A 24,436-nucleotide genomic window follows, 5' to 3' on the forward strand; every position below is an offset into this window, starting at 1 on the left:
TCACTTGGCACTGTTTCAATTGGCATTCACAAAAGTAATTATCCGGGACCATTATGTAAAGATCATTAGCATGCATTTTATATAATGTAAAAAGCAGACTGTAAAATAAACCATTACTGGCCCCTCGCCCCTCTCCCCCTCTCTGTTAAACTAGCCTATAGACAATTAGAGATAAAACAGTTAACATGCAGTTGAACCAAATAGGCTATACCTGCTTTATATTTATGACATGCATAACATTCCCAAATGTGTGCCCAGTATAGCACTGAAGTCTGCATGGTTTCCATGAAATTCGTGCCAAAATTCTCCTACTCCCCCTCCCCCATGGTATTCTTAACGTGGGTTCGAGGAAGTGTTGAGGGGGCGGGTAGTTTTGATTTTCCTTGTATCGTGCTTAGCCAATAATGTGGAAGGATATGTTGTGCACATCTCAGCTGACAGACATTTAAAAAGGAGACAGTCAGGCGCTGTTGCAATTTGTATTAAAACCTCAGTCTCTTTCTATGGAATCCTTAGCGACTCCAGACTACCAACAGCGCGAGCCCCCTCTGCAGTACTACAGTCTCCACCATTAGCTGCCTCTTGCCTCGGGACACTTCATAAAGAACACCCACCACAGATCATTTCATTTGCAGCTACTTTGAGCTTTTGACAGGTTAGTGAAGTTTAACGCTTAACATCTGAGAAAGTACGTGCGTAAAACTTGGGCATGTTATCGAATTAGATTCCTTATCATCATATCGCAGGGTGTCTTTATGCGTAAACTCTGCTTGTATGTATACCTATTCTGTAGTTAGACTACATGTCCCAATGATTATTGTAGCCTATTGTAAAAAAACATGTGAAATGTAATGATTATTCTCATGCATAAAGGTTATTGTTTTTCTGTATTCTGTTTTACGCAATGGCTTGCGCCCATTAACTTCGCCACCGCAATATCCATGAAATATTAATTTGCATTCGAATATATCTTCGTTCTGATTTGACTATCGAATTAGGTCATGTGGACTATATTGTCAATATAAAACACGATACAAAATCAATAGGCAATGTTTAATGTTTCTATTCCTCTTAAATCGTAAATGACGCAATTTCAACAACAACGTTGAAATTATAGGCTATGGATAATCTCTCGTGTATATATATCTACGCCTTATCTAGCTGACCAAATTACCCGAGATTTTAGTAACCCAGATTAGGCTATGGATGATAATTCAACCTTCACTTATCTTTCCCCTCAAGGATGGCCAGATCGGCGTATGTCCTCTGTGGCATGGTTTTCATCCTGGGGCTACTCTCATATACAGTGGCTTCCAAAAGGAACAGGGGCTCCCAAGGCGCCATCCCTCATCCTGACAAAAACAACCCAAACGAATCGGAGCAGCAACCACAGGCACCGCAGGCGGGCTCTGGTTCCCGACGACGGGAAAAGAGTTCTGCTGCACCGGCTGAGGAGGTGCTTGAGTCCAGCCAAGAAGCGTTGCATGTCACTGAGCGCCGCTATCTGAAACGCGACTGGTGCAAGACACAGCCACTTAAACAGACCATCCACGAGGAGGGCTGCATCAGCCGCACTATCATTAACAGGTTCTGCTATGGACAGTGTAATTCTTTTTACATCCCCAGACATGTCCGCAGGGAAGAGGGAGCCTTCCAGTCTTGTTCGTTCTGCAAGCCGAAACGATTTACTACCATGACTTTCACTTTGAACTGTCCGGACCAGCAGCCGTCCACCAAGAAGAAGCGCATCCAGCGCGTAAAGCAGTGCCGCTGCATCTCCATAGACTTGGACTAGCCCTGTGATTGACTGGGATGCGGCCAATTAGTCTCCTCATCAAACAATTATTGGATTGTTCACGTGAAGGATAATCACCGTATGTCTGGGAGCATTTTTCCCTATTCCAAATATGAGAAAATGTTCAATCTGCAAGGAACGTAAGATCAGACAGACATGTGCAGCATGTTATAGGCTTCTGTAGATATACTTGGGCATATTCTTTTGTAAACAAGGACTGCTGTACCATGTCATTTTCTGCGCATAATTGCCTATTAATCTAATTGCAATAGCAGCCTGTGGCAAGCAACGTTGCATGGTATAATGACATGGAATGAACACAACAATCTGCTGATTGACTTGTAAACAAGCGCACGGCTTTTCCAATCTCAAATAGGACTGCAAAACCTTTTCACACAATGTTTTTACACTATTTTGGACAGAGACAGCAATAGGCTATCAAAACCAATTTCAATGGGGGGAATAGGACAGAAAATGCGTTTATATAATTAATGGTTGACGAATAGATAGTTTCCACTATGTGGAATTTGAAAAAAAGTAACGACTATTTAATGTGGCTAGAATGCTCCACTGATTTATTTGACTCCAATGTTCAGTGTTATAGTGGAGAACGGAGAGCTTTTGTAAAGTAGGCTAGGACTAAGATGTTCGATGCTATAAATCTAAAAAAAAACTAAATATCTGTATTAGTTGGACATGGAAATGAAAATGTTCGATGTAGGCCTACATACTTGTTTATAATGCTGTAGATGGAAGCTTTTCCTTTAGTTGTAAAATGTTATTCATACACGAATTGTATATGCAACCAGTTTGATAGTTCTATCAGAGCAACTGATCCACAAAATAAACAGATATTGACATTGATGCAGTGGTCACTGAACCTGTTCGCTTTTTGCTTACATTGTTCATGTCTGAACATTTCAGCGTCAGGGTTGACACCACCGATGTGAAATGGATCGTTAATTAACCCACACCCAAACTGCAAAGACTCCGATTTCATGCATAGCATTTTTATGTATCAGGTTTAACCCTAAACACCAAATAAAAACATATTCTCTAGTGATGGGTTATTTTCTTCTTGCTTGGAGCCAACCTCTTGCTGGGACTTTTATAAGTTCCTTAGACCATTGGATATATTTCGTCGTAAAACGAAGATCATTTATGAGAAAAGACCACAAGAAACGCGATTACATGTTAGACTCAACAACATTTTCAATAACCCCTTCAAACGATGTTATCGAAGTTTACAATAGGATCTCCCCTGGCTCCCAAATCTGTCAAAGGCCCATGTTTTTGTGGGGACACTGATGCTATACAGGGTTTACGCATTTGTAAAACCATGGTTCCCTTACGGTTTCTTGTTCAGATGGTACAAGGCCTACATGGCTCTCTAAAAATAGATACATCAACCAATCAATAGCATTCTTTAAAAATTGAACACCGATCAAAGTTTTCTTTATCAATTATTTATTGTCGAGTTGTTTTAGCCTCTTACGCATTTGGGACTTCAGAGTTGTTTTGTCAGTTGCGTCGCTCTGCTTCGATTTACTCTTGCCAGGTCTTCATTGTACCGAATGTAGTGATGACATAATCAAGTTTGCGCCTTCATTGGCACATGTAGCGAAGTGTAATAGGCTACAAGTCATGTATAGAGAAGTTGCGTGTTTCTATCCATTTCTATCGATTTAACTTAGGTGCACTTTCTCTCATTATTATCGTGCTTTCTGACATTTTCAAATGATTAATTTAGAATGAAAATGTGCATTGTGAGATATATAGGTGCAAATGAATAAATCTTTGCGCACAAATCAATGAAACAATTAGGCTATGGTCATTTTCACCTTTATTTGGCTACTGAATGTTATTAGGGAGTGCTGAAAGTAGAGGAACAACAGACAAGGAGGGTTAAACATCAGTTTCCATGCGAGCCAGGCTTCCTCATCTGTAGACTCCAGTTAAGACTTTTGTGACTGAATTGTTTGCAATCTATTACTTTGACCTCGCGCAAATTCATTTGAACGATAAAACACCTAAAACACTTGGGCACATAAGAGTAGGCCTCTCACGAAATGAATCAACATATGCATGTTAAACATATAGGCCTTTATCAAAATGTAAATTTTTGCCTACTAATTTGGTTCTGAAAAACTTTAAAGTAAACATTAAATGCAATTTTAAGATTCTGAAATGTCTTCATACAAAAAATAATGGCACATTCAATGATTATGAAACAAAGGTGCTATTTTGACACTTAATAGGTTCTGGCAGGGGTAAAGTATAGCATCATATATAACATCATCTTGATTTAAATTAAACAAAAGGCAATATATATATAGCCAAATTATACTCTCTATAGCAGTTCATGTAGGGTATGAAACAAGACCATTTGTGGTAAATGATGAGGCTCCTTATATACAGTGCCTTCAGAAAGTATTCAGACCCCTTGACCTTTTCCACATTTTGTTAGTTACAATCTTATTCTAAAATATATATTTTTTAAACCCATAATGACAAAGCAAAAACAGGTATTTCAAAATGTTTAGTGTGAAGACCCTCTGCTATGAGATTTGAAATTGAGCTCAGGTGCATCCTGTTTCCATTGATCATCCTTGAGCTGTTTATACAACTTGATTGGAGTCCACCTGTGGTAAATTCAATTGATTGGACATATTTTGGAAAGGCACACACCTGTCTAGATATGGTCCCACAGTTGGCAGTGCATGTCAAAGCAAAAACCAAGCCACCAAGACTCTTCCTAGAGCTGGCCGCCCAGCCATACTGAGCCATCTGGGAGAAAAGCCTTGGTTGGGGAGAAGAGCCTTGGTCAGGGAGGTGACCAAGAACATGATGGTCACTCTGACAGAGCTCTGGAGTTCCTCTGTGGAGATGGGAGAACCTTCAAGAAAATCAACCATCTCTGCAGCACTCCACCAATCAGGCCTTTATGGTAGAGTTGCCACTCCTCAGTAAAATGCACATGACAGCCCGCTTGGAGTTTGCCAAAAGGCACCTAAAGACTCTCAGACCATGAGAAACAAGATTATCTGGCATGATGAAACCAAGATTGAACTATTTGGCCTGAATGCCAAGCGTCACGTCTGGAGGAAACCTGGCACCACCCCTACAGTGAAGCATGATAATGGCAGCAGCATGCTGTGGGGGTGTTTTTCAATGGCAGGGACTGGGAGGCTAGTCAGGATCGATGCAAAGATGAACAGAGCAAAGTACAGAGAAATCCTTGATGAAAACCTGCTCCAGAGCGCTCCCCACCCAACCACGTGCTCCCCATCCAACCTGACAGAGCTTGAGAGGATCTGCAGAGAAGAATGGGAGAAACTCCCCAAATACGAGTGTGCCAAACTTGTACCGTCAGACCCAAGAAGACTTGAGGCTGTAATTGCTGCCAAAGGTGCATCAACAAAGTACTGAGTAAAGGGTCTGAATACTTATGTAAATGTGATTTTCAGTTTTTTGTTTTTTAAGAAATTGGCAAAAATGTCTAAAGAACTGTTTTGATTTGTCATTATGGGGTACTGTGTGTAGATTGAAGAAGAAGAAAAACTATTTAATCAATTTTAGAACAAGGCTGTAACTTAAAAAAAATAATGAAAAGGTCAAAGGGTCTGAATACTTTCCGCAGGCACTGTAGGTCACATCCATATGAAACTAAACACTTCTTTCACCTGACTACTGAGCCATTCATGCATCCTCCTCGAGCTAAGGCAGGAATCAAAATAAATTACAAAAATACAAACTCAAAGAAAAAAAGAAATGATGTTTTGGCATACAATTTTCATTTTAATATATAAATAATGGTTAAACCCCTGTCTATAGTTTTCCAAGACAAAGTTGAAATCTTCCAGACGTCAAAGACATTTTTTGTTGTTAAATAAATATACTATAGTTCTCTCCAAAAAATACATGGATGATGCAATTTATCACAACATGTTAATTCACAAATGTTATCATAGCACAGAAACCATAGAATTGCATAGGAGTTCAAGTTGAGGTGCTAGAAAGTTCAGTACATTTGATTAAGTACCATTCTGACAATAACAGAAGGATGTAGCTACTAAATACAGCTGATGCAAGCAGGAAAGTGCATAGGATTGTGACATACATATGTCATAAACAAAATTCATTGGGAACAACTAACTATTCTATCATATACACTTAAAAAATGTGTCAGGGCAGCCACAATCAGATGACCTGTTGCTTTCCTCAGCATAGCGTATAGCAAGGTTGCTTGTTAATCTCAGAGCGTCACGTCTGACTCAGGGGCTGAGAGCAAGGCATTGCTGCATTCTCTGGCTATCACCCAGGAGGGGTCAGTCTGGTACAGTGAGAAAGTCAACACTGGTACGACATCCTGTTTCTACCTTTGACCAGGACCCACATTGCTATGAATTCAACAGGACTCTCAGTCCAATAAAGACTGCCGATTCTCTTCACAATACAACATCAGGTCAAACGTTTCTGTCCCTGCTCATTTGAAAACAAACACCAATTGAAATACATTTACAAGACACACTTCAAACATGGATGGGCCACAGCAGATGAAAAGCTATTCTTTACATTAAAGTATTGTATACTGCTTTCATATTCTAAATCATTGTTAGAATAACAACTCCTGAATGTCTTACGTAATCGTAATAATTTCACTGAGTGAAGATTGCCATATTTGTTAACATAGCTCAGCAACAATGAGGCCTCGTCTGTAGTTGTTGCATAACCTGGCTACAATACATAGGACTATATGTCCTCACGATGTGTGATGCTGTCCTGAAACCCAGACTGAGGAATGTATGTAGGTCCTAGAGGTCAGGGGTCATCACTGTAGATATGTCAGCTGGAGTGCTCATTGTCCTGAACCCCAGCACGCCTCAGAGCAGGCTCTACAGGCTGGCCATTCAAAGGTCACACCAGTCTGGATGAATGAGGTTGACCTTTATCCCCTGTGAGTCTCATCATGTCAGCGGTTTAGTCAGCTATGGACCCTCTGTATAGACTTAGCAGCCTGCATATCTGCTGCAGGGTGGCATTCAGTTTCCTCTTTCCCATGGTGTACATGTTGGTCTGGATGGTGGTCATAGGGATACACAGTGATAGAAGCCCACAAAAGGTGCCTCTCATCTGGGGAAGAGGCTGAATTGGAAGAGAGTAGTGGATATGGTCCAGTTAGTAAGGACGGTAGAATGGGCCGTAGTAGAGAGGTCCACAGTGTGGGGGCACAGAGGGCTATATGAGGTATGATGTTGGGTAAGAGGCAGGTGGTGAAGGGAAGAAGTGATCATCTCCTCTCTCCACTTCCTCTCTCTCCACTCTGTTCTTCATTGATCATCCTCTTCAGCTGGAGGACACGCTGGCTTCTTTCTGACGCAGTCTTTCTTTCTGTTGACAGAGGAAAAAAAGGGAGAGCTCAGCTTTATAGCATTGTGTTATATGATATGATCCACCATGATTGACTGCGTCCAGTTAAGGTAATAGCAACAACGTTATCCATCAAAATATTTGAGGGTGGTTGAAGGAAGTCCAGTTCTTACCAGACTGTTGGCATTGATCTTCTTGGTTTCCACCCTCTTCTTAGCTGTGATCTTTTTGATGTTCTCCTGTGCTTCCTTCAGCCTGGAAGAAAGGAAACATTAACCTCAATCATATCAGGAAAATGTCTCGATCTATACAGGTTAAAATAACCTTTGCTGGTGGTACATACAGTGAGTGTTCAAAACACTAGGAACACCTGCTCTTTCCATGACATAGACTGACCAGGTGAATCCAGGTGAAAGCTATGATCCCTTATTGATGTCACCTGTTAAATCCACTTCAATCAGTGTAGATGAAGGGGAGGAGACAGGCTAAAGAAGGATTTTTAAGCCTTGAGACAATTGAGACATGGATTGTGTTAGTGTGTCATTCAGAGGGTGAATGGGCAAGACAATATTCAAGTACCTTTGAACGGGGTATGGTAGAAGGTGCCAAGCACACTAGTTTGAGTGTGTCAAGAACTGCAACGCTGCTGGGTTTTTCACACTCAACAGTTTCCTGAGTGTATCAAGAATGGTCCACCACCCCAAAGGACATCCAGCCAATGGCAGGCCAGTGGTTGAAAATGGGTTATTGATGAAAGACGACAGAGGAGGCTGACATGAATTGTGCAGAGCAACAGACGGGTTACAGTTAGTCTAGTTCAACATTAGTGCCCAAAGACCCATAAAGTAATGCACAACTCGTCGTACCTTGACACGAATTGGGTATGGCAAACGACAACCTTACAGAGTTCCACAAGAAACTGGGGTTGCAGTGGGCTAAAGAACGAAAAAACTCTGGACACTGGAGAATTGGAAAAACATTGCTTGGTCTGATGAATCCCGGTTCCTGCTGTTTCACGCTGATGGGAGGACTAGGGTATGGAGAAGACCCTATGAGTGTATCCATCTTGCCGCGTGTCAACATTGCAGGCTGGCGGTGTGACAGTGTGTGGTGTGTTTTCATGGCACACATTGGGCCTTGATGAAAGTGGAGCAACGTTTGAATGCCACAGTATATCTGAATATCATTGCCAATCAGGTGCATCTCTTCTATGGCAGCACTGTATCCATCTGCAATTTTTTTTTTCAGCAGGATAATGCCCCATACTACAAGGCTAGGGTTGTCAAGGAATGGTTCCACGAATTCAGCTTACTGCAGTGGCCTGCCCAGACACCAGATCTCAATCCAATTGAGTATCTGTCGGATGAGATGGAACAAGTTATTTGGAGTAGAGATGTCACACCTGCTCCTGCTCCCCTTCCCTGGTGCTCGATGGCGCCAGGCTCCCCAGAATTACGCTCTCCTGCCACCATTATTACGCACATCTGCCTTCCCCCTGTCACTAGCATCAGTGATTATTGGACTCACCTGGACTCAATCACCTCTGTCATTACCTCCCCTATATCTGTCTGGTTCCCTGCTTCAGCATTATTTGTTGTTTGTCCTTGTTTACCCGTGTGCTGACTCTGTTTCTGTTTTGTTACCTGTCTGTTCCTGAATAAATGTTGACTCCCTGTACCTGCTTCTCATCTCCAGCGTCGGTCATTACAGAATGCTGAAGACATCATACGAAGCATCGGGGAGCGCTGGCGTTCCAGTTGGTGGTGACGTCTGGTCTGGGGGCCACCCCCGATGGAACCGGGGGTGCCTAAGCCAGCTTGTCAGGCTGTCACGCCCTAGCTGGCTCGAGAGGTTCTTTCCCCGGTTGGCTCGGAAGGCGCCCATCCCATGTCGGGCCCCAGACGGATCGTAAGGTTTTATGCCCAGCCGGCTCGTCAGGCTGCTACGCCTCCACCCGATCATCGGGCTCCCATGCCTCAGTGGGACTGACAGGCTTTCACACCCCAACCGGATTGTCGGGCTCCTATGCCTCAGCAGGCTAGCCAGGCTCCCATGCCTCTGCCGGTTCGTCGGGAGTTTACGCCCAGTCGGCTTGTCCAGCGTCCATGCCACGGCCGGCTCACCAGGCTTGCCCAGGTGGGATGCCGGGTGGCGCCCCTAGAGGGGGGGGGTACTGTCACGCCTGCTCCCGCTCCCCCTCCTTGGCGATCGAAGGCGCCAGGCTCCCCAGCATTACGCACTTCTGCCAACATCATTACGCACACCTGCCTTCCCCCGTCATGCGAATGCAGTGATTATTGGACTCGATCACCTCTGTCATTACCTCCCCTATATCTATCTGGTTCCCCGCTCTGTTCCCTGCTTCAGAATTAATTGCTGTTTGTCGTTATTTACCCATGTGCTGACGCTGTTCCTTTTTTTGTTACCTGTCTGTTCCTGAATAAATGTTGACTCCCTGTACATGCTTCTTATCTCCAGCATCGGTCATTACAAGAGATCCACTACCAGCCAACTTGACACAATTCTGGGAAGTCAACATAGGCCAGCATCCCTGTGTAATGCTTTAGAAACCTTGTAGAGTCCATGCCCTGACTAATTGATGGGGTGCAACTCAATATTAGGAAGATGTTCACTCAGTTGTACACTCAGTGTATACCATAAAGCCATAAAGCTATTGGTAAATTGTATCACATATCTGACCATGTGGCACAACACTACCATGTCTAAGACAGAAAACCTCTTGATGTCTGTTGACACATGAGTCAGTTCGCTAACAGCAGCCTTAGTCCATCCAGAAGTTGTTTGCACTGTAACAGCAACATGTACACATCACAGTATGTATCCTGACTGTGCACTACTGTATGTGGCACAGAGAGTCCTCATCCTCCCTCACAGCCCCACTCTGTTCTGTTATCCCTCTCTGGAGTTAGCAGGCAGTGAAACCCACAGGTTAAAGCAGGGAGAATGACAGTGGGTCCATGAGATAATGAGCTAGTCTTAAAAACACTTGGGTTTTATGGCTGTGCGAACAGTATTTAAAATAAAGTTAATTGTACATAAGCACAGTCAGGTGTGGGTAATACGGGACATGATTGCCTAGTAAACAATTAAGAGAGAGCACATGGATCCATGGAATGGCTGGGAGAGCATTAACTCCATAACTCACCAGTTCAAAGATAGCTAGCCCGGCTTTTCTGTATGTGTGGTGCATATGGCGCAAACACACACAAGAACAAACAAATCAAATGTTATTTGTCACATCCCGAATACAACGGGTGTAGACGTTACTGTGAAATTCTTGCTTACGAGGCCTTCCAAATGAGTAAAAAAAATCTACAAATAAATGAACAAGAGTAACTAACACGAGCAATATCAAAAAAATAATATAATAATAATAAAATAATAAAATATAAAAAAATAATAATAATAAAACATGAATACAGTGCATTTGGAAAGTATCCAGACCCTTTCCACATTTGTTACGTAACAGCCGTATTCTAAAGTTGATCATATTTATTTTTTACGGCCCTCCCAAGTGGCGCAGCGGTCTAAGGCTCTGCATCGCAGTGTTGCGGCGTCACTACTGTGTCACAACCGGCAGTGACCTGGAGTCCCATAGGGCATCGCACAATTGGCCCAGCGTCATCTGGGTTAGGGGAGGGTTTGGCGGGGGGGAGGGGCTTAACTTGGCTCATCGTGCTCTAGCGATTGCCTGCAGGCTTCCTTCGTTTGTCAGTTGAACAGTGTTTCCTCCGACAAATTGGTGCAGGTGGTTTCCTGGTTAAGAGAGTGGATGCTAAGAAGCACGACTTGGCGGGTCATGTTTTGGAGAACGCATGACTCGACCTCCACCTCTCCCGAGCCCTTTGGGGAGTTACAGGGATGAGATAAGATCGTAATCAGGAAATTGGCGAGAAAAAGGGCGTAAAAATGACATACACACAAAAAAAAATTATGTCCTCATCAATCCACAGACAATACCCCATAATAACAAAGTGAAAACAGGTTTTTAGATTATTATTATTTTTTAATTGTTTTTATTTATTTATTCAAAATAAAAAATATAAATAGTATTCAGAACCTTTTCTATCCTGTTTCCATTGATCATCCTTGAGATGTTTCTATAACTTGATTGGGTGTCCACCTGTGGAAAATTCAATTGATTGGACATGATTTGGAAAGACACACACCTGTCTATATAAGGTCCCACAGTTGACAGTGCATGTCAGAGCAAAAATCAATTCATGAGGCCGAAGGAATTATCTGTAGAGCTGCGAGACAGGATTGTGTCGAGCCATAGATCTGGGGAACTGTACCAAAACATTTCTGCAGTATTGAAGGTCCCCAAGAACACAGTAGCCTCCATCATTCTTTAATGGAAGAAGTTTGGAACGATTAAGACTCTTCCTAGAGCTAGTCGCTTGGGCTAAACTGAGCTATCGGGGGAGAAGGACCTTGGTCAGGGAGGTGACCAAGAACCCTATGATCACTCTGACAGAGCTCAAGAGTTCCTCTGTGGAGATGGGAAAACCTTCCAGAAGGACAACCATCTCTACAGCACTCCACCAATTAGGCCTTGATGGTAGAGTGGCAAGACGGAAGCCACTCCTCAGTAAAAGGCACATGACAGCCCGCTTGGAGTTTGCCAAAAGACACGTAAAGGACTCTCTAGTCTGATGAAACCAAGATTGAACTCTTTGTCCAGAATGCCAAGCATCACGTCTGGAGGAAACCTGGCACCATCCCTACGGTGAAGCATGGTGGTGGCAGCATCATGTTGTGGTGATGTTTTTCAGTGGCAGGGACTGGGAGACTAGTCAGAATTGAAGGAAAGATGAACGGAGCAAAGTACAGAGAGATCCTTGATGAAAACCTGCTCGAGAGCGCTCAGGACCACAGACTGGGGAGAAGGTTCACCTTCCAACAGGACAGCGACCCTCTTTCTCTCTCTCGGAGGACCTGAGCCCTAGGACCATGCCCCAGGACTACCTGACATGATGACTCCTTGCTGTCCCCAGTCCACCTGACCGTGCTGCTGCTCCAGTTTCAACTGTTCTGCCTTATTATTATTCGACAATGCTGGTCATTTATGAACATTTGAACATCTTGGCCATGTTCTGTTATAATCTCCACCCGGCACAGCCAGAAGAGGACTGGCCACCCCATATAGCCTGGTTCCTCTCTAGGTTTCTTCCTAGGTTTTGGCCTTTCTAGGGAGTTTTTCCTAGCCACCGTGCTTCTACACCTGCATTGCTTGCTGTTTGTGGTTTTAGGCTGGGTTTCTGTACAGCACTTTGAGATATCAGCTGATGTACGAAGGGCTATAGAAATACATTTGATTTGATTTGATTTGAAGAACACAGCCAAGGCAACACAGGAGTGGCTTCGGGACAAGTCTCTGAATGTCCTTGAGCGGCCGGCCAGAGCCCGAACTTGAACCCGATCCAACATCTCTGGAGAGACCGGAAAATAGCTGTGCATCAACGCTCCCCATCCAACCTGACAAAGCTTGAGAGGATCTGCAGAGAAGAATGGGAGAAACTCCCCAAATACAGGTGTGCCAAGCTTGTAGCGTCATACCCAAGAAGACTCGAGGGTGTAATCTCTGCCAAATTACTGAGTAAAGGGTCTGAATACTTATGTAAATGTGAGATTTCAGATGCCTCGGTCTCATGACGCATAGTGCCTCGATCTCATGATGCGCGCTCCCGACAGAGTTACTTCTCGTTCCAGTGCTTTTTCTGAAGACAAAGGAATTCTCCGGTTGGAACTAACGATTGATTCGATTGATTCCATACATCGTTTGACATGTTTCTAAAGGACTGTAACGGAACTTTTGGGGTATTTGTCTGGATGAAATGCTCGCGCCTCATGAAGATGGATTACTGGGCTGAACATGCTAACAACAAGTGGCTATTTGGACATAAATTATGGAACTTTATGGAACAAATCAGTCATTTATTGTCGAACTGGGATTCCTGGGAGTGCCTTCTGATGAAGATCATCAAATGTAAGTGAAAATTTCTGGTGTTGTTTCTAACTTTGTTGATTCCAAAATGGCGGCTATTCCTCTGGCTGTTTTGGGTTCTGAGCGCCGTTTTCAGATTATACTTTTTCCGTTAAGTTTTTTTGAAATCTGACACAGCGGTTGCATTAATGAATGAATGAGTGAATAACACTAGTATCTTTTATCAATGTTTATTATGAGTATGTCTACTAAAATCACCGGATGTTTTGGAATCAAAACATTACTGCACGTAAGGCGCTAATGTAAACTGAGGTTTTTGGATATAAATATGCACTTTATCGAAAAAAAAAACATAAATGTATTGTGTAACATGATGTCCTATGAGTGTCATCTGATGAAGATCATCAAAGGTTAGTGATTCATTTTATCTATATTTCTGCTGTTTGTGACTCCTATCTTTGGCTGGAAAAATGGCTGTGTGTTTTTTCGACTTGGCGGTGATCTAACATAATCATATGTTGTGCTTTAGCTGTAAAGCATTTTTGAAATTGGACACGATGGGTAGATTAACCTCTTAGAGCTCTAGGGGCGCTATTTCATTTTTGGATAAAAAACGTTCCCGTTTTAAGCGCGATATTTTGTCACGAAAAGATGCTCGACTATGCATATTCTTGACAGTTTTGGAAAGAAAACACTCTGAAGTTTCAGAATCTGCAAAGATTTTGTCTGTAAGTGCCCCAGAACTCTTTCTACAGGCGAAACCAAGATGATGCATCACCCAGGAATTAGCAGAATTTCTGAAGCTCTGTTTTCCATTCTCTCCTTATATGGCTGTGATTGCGCAAGGAATGAGCCTACACTTTCTGTCGTTCGCCCAAGGTCTTAGCAGCATTGTGACGTATTTGTAGGCATATCATTGGAAGATTGGCCATAAGAGACTACATTTTCCAGAGGTCCGCCCGGTGTCCTTTGTCTAAATTTGTGCGTAATCTTCAGGTGCGGGCATTTTCTCCTGGGATTCAGGAGAGAAAGCATGTGTCCAAGAACGATGTATCAATGAAGAGATATGTGAAAAACACCTTGAGGATTGATTCTAAACAACATTTGCCATGTTTTCAGTCGATATTATGGAGTTAATTTGGAAAAAAGTTTGCGTTTTGAGGACTGAATTTATGGATTTTTTTTGGTAGCCAAATGTGATGTATAAAACGGAGCTATTTCTAATACACAAGGAATCTTTTTGGAAAAACTGAGCATCTGCTATCTAACTGAGAGTATCCTCATTGAAAACATCAGAAGTTCTTCAAAGGTAAATGATTTTATTTGAAGGCTTTTATGTTTTTGTTAATGTTGCGTGCTGGATGCTAACGCTAATGCTAACGCTAAATGCTAACGCGAAATGCTAACTCTAGCTAGCTACTTTTACACAAATGATTGTTTTCCTATGGTTGAGAAGCATATTTTGAAAATCTGAGATGACAGTGTTGTTTACAAAAGGCTAAGCTTGAGAGATGCCATATTTATTTCATTTCATTTGCGATTTTCATAAATAGTTAACGTTGTGTTATGCTAATGAGCTTGCTGATAGATTTACACAATCCTGGATACAGGGGTTTTTTCATAGCTAAACGTGACGCAGAAAACGGAGCGATTTGTCCTAAACAAATAATCTTTCAGGAAAAACTGAACATTTGCTATCTGAGAGTCTCCTCATTGAAAACATCTGAAGTTCTTCAAAGGTAAATTATTTTTTTGAATGCTTTTCTGTTTTTTTGTGTAAATGTTGCCAGCTGAATGCTAATGCTAAATGCTACGTTAGCCATCAATACTGTTACACAAATGCTTGTTTTGCAATGGTTGAGAAGCATATTTTGAAAATCTGAGATGACAGTGTTGTTAACAAAAGGCTAAGCTTGAGAGCTAGCATATTTATTTCATTTCATTTGCGATTTTCATGAATAGTTAACGTTGCGTTATGGTAATGAGCTTGAGTCTGTATTCACGAACCCGGATCCGGGATGGGGAGATCAGAAAGGTTAACAAGATGTTTATCTTTCATTTGCTGTATTGGACTTGTTAATGTGTGAAAGTTACATATTTCTAAAAAATAATTTTGAATTTCGCGCACTGCCTTGTCAGCGGAATGTTGTCGAGGTGTTCCGCTAGCGGAAACCCTGCTCTAGAAAGGTTATGTAAATGTGATATTTTTTTTATTTTTATAAATATACCAAGAGTGTGCAAAGCTGTCATGAAGGCAAAGGTTGGCTACATTGAAGAATCTAAAATATATTTAGATTTGTTTAACACTTCTTTTGGTTACTACATGATTCCATATGTGTTATTTCATAGTTTTGATGTCTTCACTATCATTATACAATGTAGAAAATAGTAAAAATAAAGAAAAACCCTTAAATGAGTAGGTGTGTAATGAGTACGATGGGAGACAGACAGAGTGCTGGTTTCAAGCGCAGGGCGCAGCAGGTGTTTGTTAGTAAAGGACCACAGGAGGAGGCAGGTAGCTGGGTCCAGGGACAGGCAGAAGGTCATACATAGGGACTCCAAAAAGGTAACAGTACAGGCAGGGAAAAGGCTAATAACGTAGTCCGGGAGATCAGGCAAGAGGTTGATGACAGGAAATCTGATAGGCAAACGTACAGGCAGGGAATAGGCAAAAAGGCGTTGTTAGTGAGGATGGCCAAAAACTACGATACACGGGTGGACTAATATGGAAATAAACAGGGCTCTGAATAGAATGTGTATCAAAACAAACAATACCTCACAATTATGGGGTGCAAAGAACTGAACTAAATAGAGTGTGTAAATTACATACAGGTGTGTGAACAGGTGATCAGAATTCAGGTGATTGGGATCTGGAGAGTGAGATGCGTTCAGGGCATCTATGTGTTTGAGAGTGTGAGTTGGAAGCAGACGTTACAAGGTGTGTCCAAACTTTTGACTGGTACTGTATATATTTATATTCCGGACTCTGACATTGCTCGTTCTGATATTTCTTATTTCCTTAAATATTTGTGGATTTGTGTTTATTGTTTTGTATGGTTAAGTATTACTGCACTGTTGGAGTAATACCTAATGTGTAATGTGATGTAGTACACAATTTTAAGGGACCACTTTTGTCTCGTGATATTAATGTAACTATACATTTATTCTTATGTAATCCTATAAAGCATGCATGTTCAAGATAGCATGCATAGGCTGTTGCAGGTCAGTGAAGATTTTCACAATTGCTGTCGTAAACTACGCAGAATCTTGAACGGCATTGATCACTTGCACCGATTTTTGGCTGTCTTTTTGACTGAGTGAACATAGGTTGTAATCTCATTGATCAACGTCTCAACCAAATATTACCCAATTATCCACGATGAAATTATGTGGTGTGCCCAGTTGGTAGGCATCAGGATAGACAATAATAAGAGTCAAATAAAAAAATTGAGTAGTAGCAGCATATGATGAGTGTAAAAGTGTGTGTATGTGTGTGTGCGTATGCAGTGGATGTGGATGTGTGTGGGTTTTGTGTGAGTGTCAGTGTAGTGTGTGTAAGTGAGTGTGTGTACAGTGGGGAGAACAAGTATTTGATACACTGCCGATTTTGCAGGTTTTCCTACTTACAAAGCATGTAGATGTCTGTATTTTTTTATCATAGGTACACTTCAACTGTGAGAGATGGAATCTAAAACTAAAATCCAGAAAATCACATTGTATGATTTTTAAGTAATTAATTTGCATTTTATTGCATGACATAAGTATTTGATCACCTACCAACCAGTAAGAATTCTGTCTCTCACAGACCTGTTAGTTTTTCTTTAAGAAGCCCTCCTGTTCTCCACTCATTACCTGTATTAACTGCACCTGTTTGAACTCGTTACCTGTATAAAAGACACCTGTCCACACACTCAATCAAACAGACTCCAACCTCTCCACAATGGCCAATATCAGAGAGCTGTGTAAGGACAACAGGGGTAAATTGTAGACCTGCAAAAGGCTGGGATGGGCTACAGGACAATAGGCAAGCAGCTTGGTGAGAAGGCAACAACTGTTGGCGCAATTATTAGAAAATGGAAGAATTTCAAGATGACGGTCAATCACCCTCGGTCTGGGGCTCCATGCAAGATCTCACCTCGTGGGGCATCAATGATCATGAGGAGGGTGAGGGATCAGCCCAGAACTACACGGCAGGACCTGGTCAATGACCTGAAGAGAGCTGGGACAACAGTCTTAAAGAAAACCATTAGTAACACACTATGCCGTCATGGATTAAAATCCTGCAGCGCACGCAAGGTTCCCCTGCTCAAGCCAGCGCATGTCCAGGCCCGTCTGAAGTTTGCCAATGACCAGCTGGATGATCCAGAGGAGGAATGGGAGAAGGTCATGTGGTCTGATGAGACAAAAATAGAGCTTTTTGGTCTAAACTCCACTCGTCGTGTTTGGAGGAAGAAGAAGGATGAGTACAACCCCAAGAACACCATCCGAACCGTGAAGCATGGAGGTGGAAATATCATTATTTGGGATGCTTTTCTGCAAAGGGGACAGGACGACTGCACCGTATTGAGGGGAGGATGGATGGGGCCATGTATCGCAAGATCGTGGCCAATAACCTCCTTCCCTCAGTAAGAACATTGAAGATGGGTCGTGGCTGGGTCTTCCAGCATGACAACGACCCGAAACACACAGCCAGGGCAACTAAGGAGTGGCTCCGTAAGAAGCATCTCAAGGTCCTGGAGTGGTCTAGCCAGTCTCCAGACCTGAACCCAATAGAAAATCTTTGGAGGGAGCTGAAAGTCCATATTGCCCAGCGACAGCCCCGAAACCTGAAGGATCTGGAGAAGGTCTGTATGGAGGAGTGGGCCAAAATCCCTACTGCAGTGTGTGCAAATCTGGTCAAGAACTACAGGAAACGTATGATCTCTGTAATTGCAAACAAATGTTTCTGTACCAAATATTAAGTTATCCTTTTCTGATGTATCAAATACTTATGTCATGCAATAAAATGCAAATTAATTACTTAAAAATCATACAATGTGATTTTCTAGATTTTTGTTTCAGACTTCGTCTCTCACAGTTGAAGTGTACATATGATAAAAATTACAGACCTCTACATGCTTTGTAAGTAGGAAAACCTGCAAAATTGGCAGTGTTTCAAATACTTGTTCTCCCCACTGTATATAGTCTGGTGAGTGTGCATAACAGTCTTATAGATATTTAGCAGTCTTATGGCTTTGGGGAAGAATCTGTCTCGGCCGATGCTCCGGTACTGTTTGCTGGACGGTAGCATAGTGAACAGTCTATGGCTTGGGTAGCTGGAGCCTTTGGCAATTTTTCAGGCCTTCCTCTGACAGCGCTTGATATAGAGGTCTGTAAACCAGGGTTCTGTAGAACCTCATCAATATCAACAGTAAAGTTACCACTTTCTCTCCCATATTCAATAAGGACCTGATTTCAACCTGAGTTTAGTGCAGGTAAATGGAATTCCCTTTTATTGCACTTTTCTCTCAATGCGAATTTTGACCTTGACCTTAAGCATGAGAATAGCATGCTATTCACCCGCTACTTGCTAGCGCTTTGACGGCGCGCATAGCGAGATGCAAGGGATTCCTACTGCAATGCGACCTGTACCTCGCTCGCTACGCCGAGGCTGTCTCTGGGAGAAACAGGGTTGCCACCGTCATCTCGGCACTGACCGGACCGGCCCTGGACTGGGGTGCCACGGTCTGGGAAACGGGCGGACCCGAGGTCGAGTCCTACGAGCGCTTCACCCTCCTCTTCTGTTCGGTGTTTGATCATCCTGTGGAGGGCCGAGAGGAGACTACTGGATTGGGCGCAGGAGTGTCAGGGGAGGTGTCTCGCAGTGTCTGTCAACACCACTATGGTGGAGTCCGGACCACGTCCCTCAAGTGGAGTTACCAGAGGAATACCAGGATCTGCACCAGGTTTTCTCTAAGACCCAGGCTACACGCCTGCCTCCCCATCGCCCCTGGGACTGTGCCATTGACCTGCTGTCTGACACAGCCCTCATGAGAAGACACGTCTATCCCCTCTCCTATGCGGAGACCGAGGCCATGGACACCTATGTACAGGAGAGTCTCCAGCAGGGTTTTATCAGCCCCTCTGCGTCACCAGCATCCTCAAGCTTCTTTTTTGTTAAAAAGAAAGATTGGGGATTGCGCCCCTGCATTGATTATTGAACTCTGAATAAAGCCAAAGTTAAGTTCAGCTATCCTTTACCCCTCATCCCAACCATCATCGAACAAATGCACGGGGCTCAGTACTTCACGAAACTGAACTTGAGGAGCGCCTACAATCTGGTGCGCATTTGTGCAGGCGATGAATGGAAAACAGCCTTTTCCACGACCACGGGCAATTACGAGTATCTCTGTCTAATGCTCCTTCAGTCTTCCAGGCCTTTATTAATGAAGTGTTTCATGACATGCTGGGATGGGGCGTAGTGGTTTACATCGACAACATTTTGGTCTATTCTGCTGATTGCGCCCAGCATGTCTCGTTAGTCAGGTCTTTGATTGGAAGACTGTTGGAGCATAACCTATATGTTAAACAAGAGAAGTGTTTGTTTTTCCAGCAGCCCGTGTCCTTTTTAGGCTACCTCATATCCACGGAGGGAGTGGAGATGGAGGAGCAACGCATCAGCGCAGTCAGGTCATGGCCCATCCCCAACTCCGTGAAAGCAGTCCGGCGATTCCTGGGGTTTGCCAACTATTTCCAGAGGTTCATCCGGGGCTTCAGCACAGTGGTCGCGCCTCTTACCTCCCTGCTGAGAGGAGGTCCCCAGTGGCTTCGTGGACGGCAGAGGTGGAGAGGGCATTCGAGACACTGAAGGCACACTTCACCACTGCTCCCATGCTTGCACATCCTGACCCCTCACTTCCCTTCATTGTCGAGGTGGATGCCTCCGAAGGAGGAGCAGTGCTGTCCCAGCACACCGGAACCCCTCCACAGCTGCGGCTCTGCTACTTCTACTCCAAGCAGCTGAGCCCCGCCTAGAGGAACTATGACGTAGGGGACCGGGAACTCTTGGCGGTCAAGAAGGCTCTGAAGGCGTGGAGGCACTGGCTGCAGCGGTCTAAACACCCTTTCCTGGTGTGGACGGACCACCGCAACCTGGAGTACATCAGGGCAGCGAAGAGGCTAAACCCAAGACAGGCCAGGTGGGCTCTATTCTTCGCCAGGTTCCAATTCACGCTTTCTTATAGGCCAGGCTCGAAGAGTGTGAAGGCGGACGGGACCCGGCACTACGGGACCCTGGAGGACATTGTGTCAGACTGTGGCCCTCAGTTCACCTCACGCGAATAGAAAGCGGGTCAATCAGGAAGTGGGCAGGTTCCTGAGGACCAGCCAGGGGAGTGGGCGGATTTTCTACCTTGGGCTGAGTATGCACAGAATTCCCTCCGCCACTCATCCACTGACCTCACTCTTTTCCAGTGCATGTTGGGGTATCAGCCAGTCCTGGGACCTTGGCATCCGAGCGGGACCGAGTCCCCTGCTGTGGATGTTGGCACAAGGAACAAGCCGACCAACACCGCAGTGAGGCGTCTGTCTTCTCTCCAGGCGACCTGGTCTGGCTCTCCACCTGGAACCTGCCCCTCCACCTGCCCTGCTGGAAGCTGAGCCCACGGTTTGTGGGGCCGTTTAAAATCCCGAGGAGGGTTAACGAGGTAACGTACCGTTTCCAACTCCCTGCTGTTTACTGCATTAACCCGACTTTTCATGTGTCTCTCCTCAGACCAGTGGTGCCTGGTCCCCTTGCTGAGGCTCGACCCAGTGACGCCCCGACTCCTCCTCTGTTGGGCGGGGTGTCCAGTACCTCATCGACTTGGAGGAGTACGGCCCAGAGGAGCGGTGCTGGGTTCCTGCAGTGGACATCCTGGACACTTCCCTGACCAGGGATTTTCACCGTTGGCGCACTAACCGACCCGCACTGCGTCCCTGTGGTCGTCCCTGAGGCCGATGTCGTCCCAAATCAGGGGGGTACTGACACGGATCCCCCCCAGTACTGCTGCTCATTCCATATTCCGTTCACCAGCTCCGGAGGTCTACGTCACCGGCCTTCTAGCCATCACTAAACTGGATACATTATCACAAACCCCAGACTGTCGTGTCTCATTATGCACACCTGGTTCCCATTCCCCAGGATTATTATGTGTATATACAGTTGAAGTCGGAAGTTCACATACACCATAGACAAGTACATTTAACCTCCGTTTTTCACAATTCATGACATTTAAACTGAGTAGAAATGCCCTGTTTTAGGTCAGTTAGGATCACCACTTTATTTTAAGAATGTTAAATGTCAGAATAATAGTAGAGAGAATGATTTATTTCAGCTTTTATTTCTTTCATCACATTCCCAGTAGGTCAGAAGTTTACATAGACTCAATTAGTATTTGAGAGCATTGCCTTTAAATTGTTTAACTTGGGTCAAACGTTTTGGGTAGCCTTCCACAAGCTTCCCACAATAAGTTGGGTGAATTTTGGCCCATTCCTCCTGACAGAGCTGGTTTAACTAAGTCAGGTTTGTAGGCCTCCTTGCTCGCACACACTTTTTCAGTTCTGCCCACAAATTGCCTATAGGAATGAGGTCAGGGCTTTGTGATGGCCACTCCAATACCTTGACTTTGTTGTCCTTAAGCCATTTTGCTACAACTTCAGAAGTATGCTTGGGGTCCCATTTGCGACCAAGCTTTAACTTCCTGACTGATGTCTTGAGATGTTGCTTCAATATATCCACATAATTTTCCTCCCTCATGATGCCATCTATTTTGTGAAGTGCACTAGTCCCTCCTGCAGCAAAGCATCCCCACGACATGATGCTGTCACCCCCGTTCTTCACGGTTGGGATGGTGTTCTTCGGCTTGCAAGCCTCACCCCTTTTTCCTCCAAACATAATGATGGTCATTATGGCCAAACAGTTCTATTTTTGTTTCATCAGACCAGAGGACATTTCTCCAAAAAGTATGATCTTTGTCCCCATGTGCAGTTGCAAACCGTAGTCTGTCTTTTTTATGGTGGTTTTGGAGCGGTGGCTTCTTCCTTGCTGAGCGGCCTTTCAGGTTATGTCGATATAGGACTTGTTTTACTGTGGATATATATACATTTGTACATGTTTCCTCCCGCATCTTCACAAGTTCCTTTGCTGTTGTTCTGGGATTGATTTGCACTTTTCGCACCAAAGTACATTCATCTCTAGGAGACAGAACGCGTCTCCTTCCTGAGCGGTATGATGGCTGCGTGGTCCCATGGTGTTTATACTTGTGTACTATTGGTTGTACAGATGAACGTGGTACCTTCAGGCATTTGGAAATTGCTCCCAAGGATGAACCAGACTTGTGGAGGTCTACAATTATTTTCTGAGGTCTTGGCTGATTTCTTTAGATTTTCCCATGATGTCAAGAAAAGCTTGAAGGTAGACCTTAAAATACATCCACAGATACACCCCCTATTGAGTCAAATGATGTAAAATAGCCTATCAGAAGCTTCTATAGCTATGACTTAATTTTCTGGAATTTTCCAAGCTGTTTAAAGGCACAGTCAACTTAGTGTATGTAAACCTCTAACCCACTGGAATTGTAAATTATATGTGAAATAATCTGTCTGTATTTGTTGGAAAAATTACTTGTGTCATGCACAAAGTAGATGTCCTAACCGACTTGCCAAAACTATAATTTCTTAACAAGAAATTTGTGGAGTGGTTGAAAAACGAGTTTTAATGACTCCAACCAAAGTGTATGTAAACTTCCGACTTCAACTGTATGTGCCCTCTGTTCCCCATTGTCCTTGTCGGTTATTGTTACCATGTCCGTTGGTCCTGTGAGTACCTGTGCTGTTGTATTGGCTTCCATGCTACGTGTTATTGTGTACTTGTTTTATGGGTCTCGTCCTGTGTATTATTTAGGGGTTTACACCTCACTCTTTTGTTTGGGTGGAGAAAATAAAAAACCCTATTACGCATTCCTGCGCTTGTCTCCTATCATTATACAGTGTGACATAGGTAAATTAGTAATCCATTTGGATAAGGGAATAGTCACGTTGGCTCCCTCTCTGGCCTCTAGGTCACCAGGCTGCTCATTATGGCGCACACGAATCAGCGCATAATTACACAAATCAGCGCATAATGACACTCACCTGGACTTCTTCACCTCCTTGATTTACCTGCCCTTTATTTGTCACTCCCTTTGGTTTCATGTCTGTGCGTTGTTCGTGTTTCTTGTTTAGTATTATGTTCCATTTATTTTATTAAAACACTCACTCCCTGAACTTGCATCCCAACTCATTACAGAATGACGCCTCACCAAAGGGAAGCATCAGGGAGTGTTTAAAAAAAACTATTGTATTGGAGGTGAATCGGGTCCGGGTGTCAGAACCGGAGCTACCTGGGAGGCCACAGCAGGTTTGTTGGATTCCCATGCCTCGGCGGACTCAACGGGTTCTCCTGCCTTAGCTGACTCAAGGGGTTTCCATACCTCAGCGGGATCGATAGGCTCCCATGCCTCAGCTTCACTTCCAAGATGGCGTAGCAGATCAGAGGACTTTGTCTTTGTCTTGTTGTGTCCCGTGTATATATGTTTTTTTCTCCTTCGTATATATTTCAAATATATTTTTTATATTTTTAACCTCAGTTTCAACATACTCTCCTGCAACTCGCCTCACCCAATGTGGCATGGATCTGCTATTTTCTATACTTTAGAACCGGAACCCCCAACAGAAGCTAGCCAGCTAACTAGCTACTAGCTAGTAGTCAGTTAGCCACTGCTAGCAGTCATCAGCTAACCTTAGCCCAGTCAACTCCTGCCAGTCTGCACAGCGCGATTCAACTCAGAGCATACCGGACTGCTTTTTCTCCACCTCTCCGGTTTCCTACCGCAAGCTCTGATCCTTTTCACCTGGATCATCGCAGCAAGCTAGCTGCTATCTGAGTGGCTACCCCCTGGTTAATGTCTCTGTCCCGAAGCAAGTACCAGTGAGCCTGGAACAAGCCTTGTGCGAGGCCCATCTCCTGGCTAGCTAAAGAGGTCCATCAGCCACTCCTTGGGCTACAATACATATTTTACCAATTGGCCTGGACCACTTTTACTGCCAACACGGAGCCCCGCCGATTCCATCACGACTGGTCTACCGATGTAATCTGCCCGAGGGGTTTCAACAGGCTCCTCCGTCACGATGTCCCCTGAAGGCCCATCTACTAGCCTGCTAGCCTGCTAGGCCCACTAGCTGTCTAGAGCATATCGGACTGTTAGCTGAAGATGACCATCTGCCAATTTCTTGGGCTACAATAA

General features: G+C 44.0%; 2 protein-coding genes across 3 annotated transcripts in view; one reads left to right on the forward strand and one right to left on the reverse strand.

Moving 5' to 3' along the window:
- Positions 1–424: 424 nt before the first annotated feature.
- Positions 425–2,854, forward strand: LOC110505501 (gremlin-1). The gene is made up of 2 exons (XM_021584760.2): positions 425–655; positions 1,243–2,854. The coding sequence occupies exon 2, from the start codon at positions 1,244–1,246 to the stop codon at positions 1,793–1,795; it is 552 nt and encodes a 183-aa protein (XP_021440435.1). The 5' UTR covers positions 425–655; position 1,243; the 3' UTR covers positions 1,796–2,854.
- Positions 2,855–5,317: 2,463 nt separating this feature from the next.
- Positions 5,318–24,436, reverse strand: part of LOC110505502 (formin) — a 122,382-nt gene continuing 103,263 nt past the window's right edge. For both annotated transcript variants that reach the window (XM_036962244.1, XM_036962243.1), the window contains 2 exons: positions 7,339–7,420; positions 5,318–7,186 (listed from right to left, as the gene is read on the reverse strand). In XM_036962244.1, the coding sequence (XP_036818139.1) occupies positions 7,142–7,186; positions 7,339–7,420 (127 nt within the window). In that variant the 3' untranslated portion in view covers positions 5,318–7,141. The remainder of the gene's footprint in view (positions 7,187–7,338; positions 7,421–24,436) is intronic.

The sequence above is a fragment of the Oncorhynchus mykiss genome, chromosome 25, assembly GCF_013265735.2.
Source record: "Oncorhynchus mykiss isolate Arlee chromosome 25, USDA_OmykA_1.1, whole genome shotgun sequence".
Taxonomy (NCBI): Eukaryota; Metazoa; Chordata; class Actinopteri; order Salmoniformes; family Salmonidae; genus Oncorhynchus; species Oncorhynchus mykiss.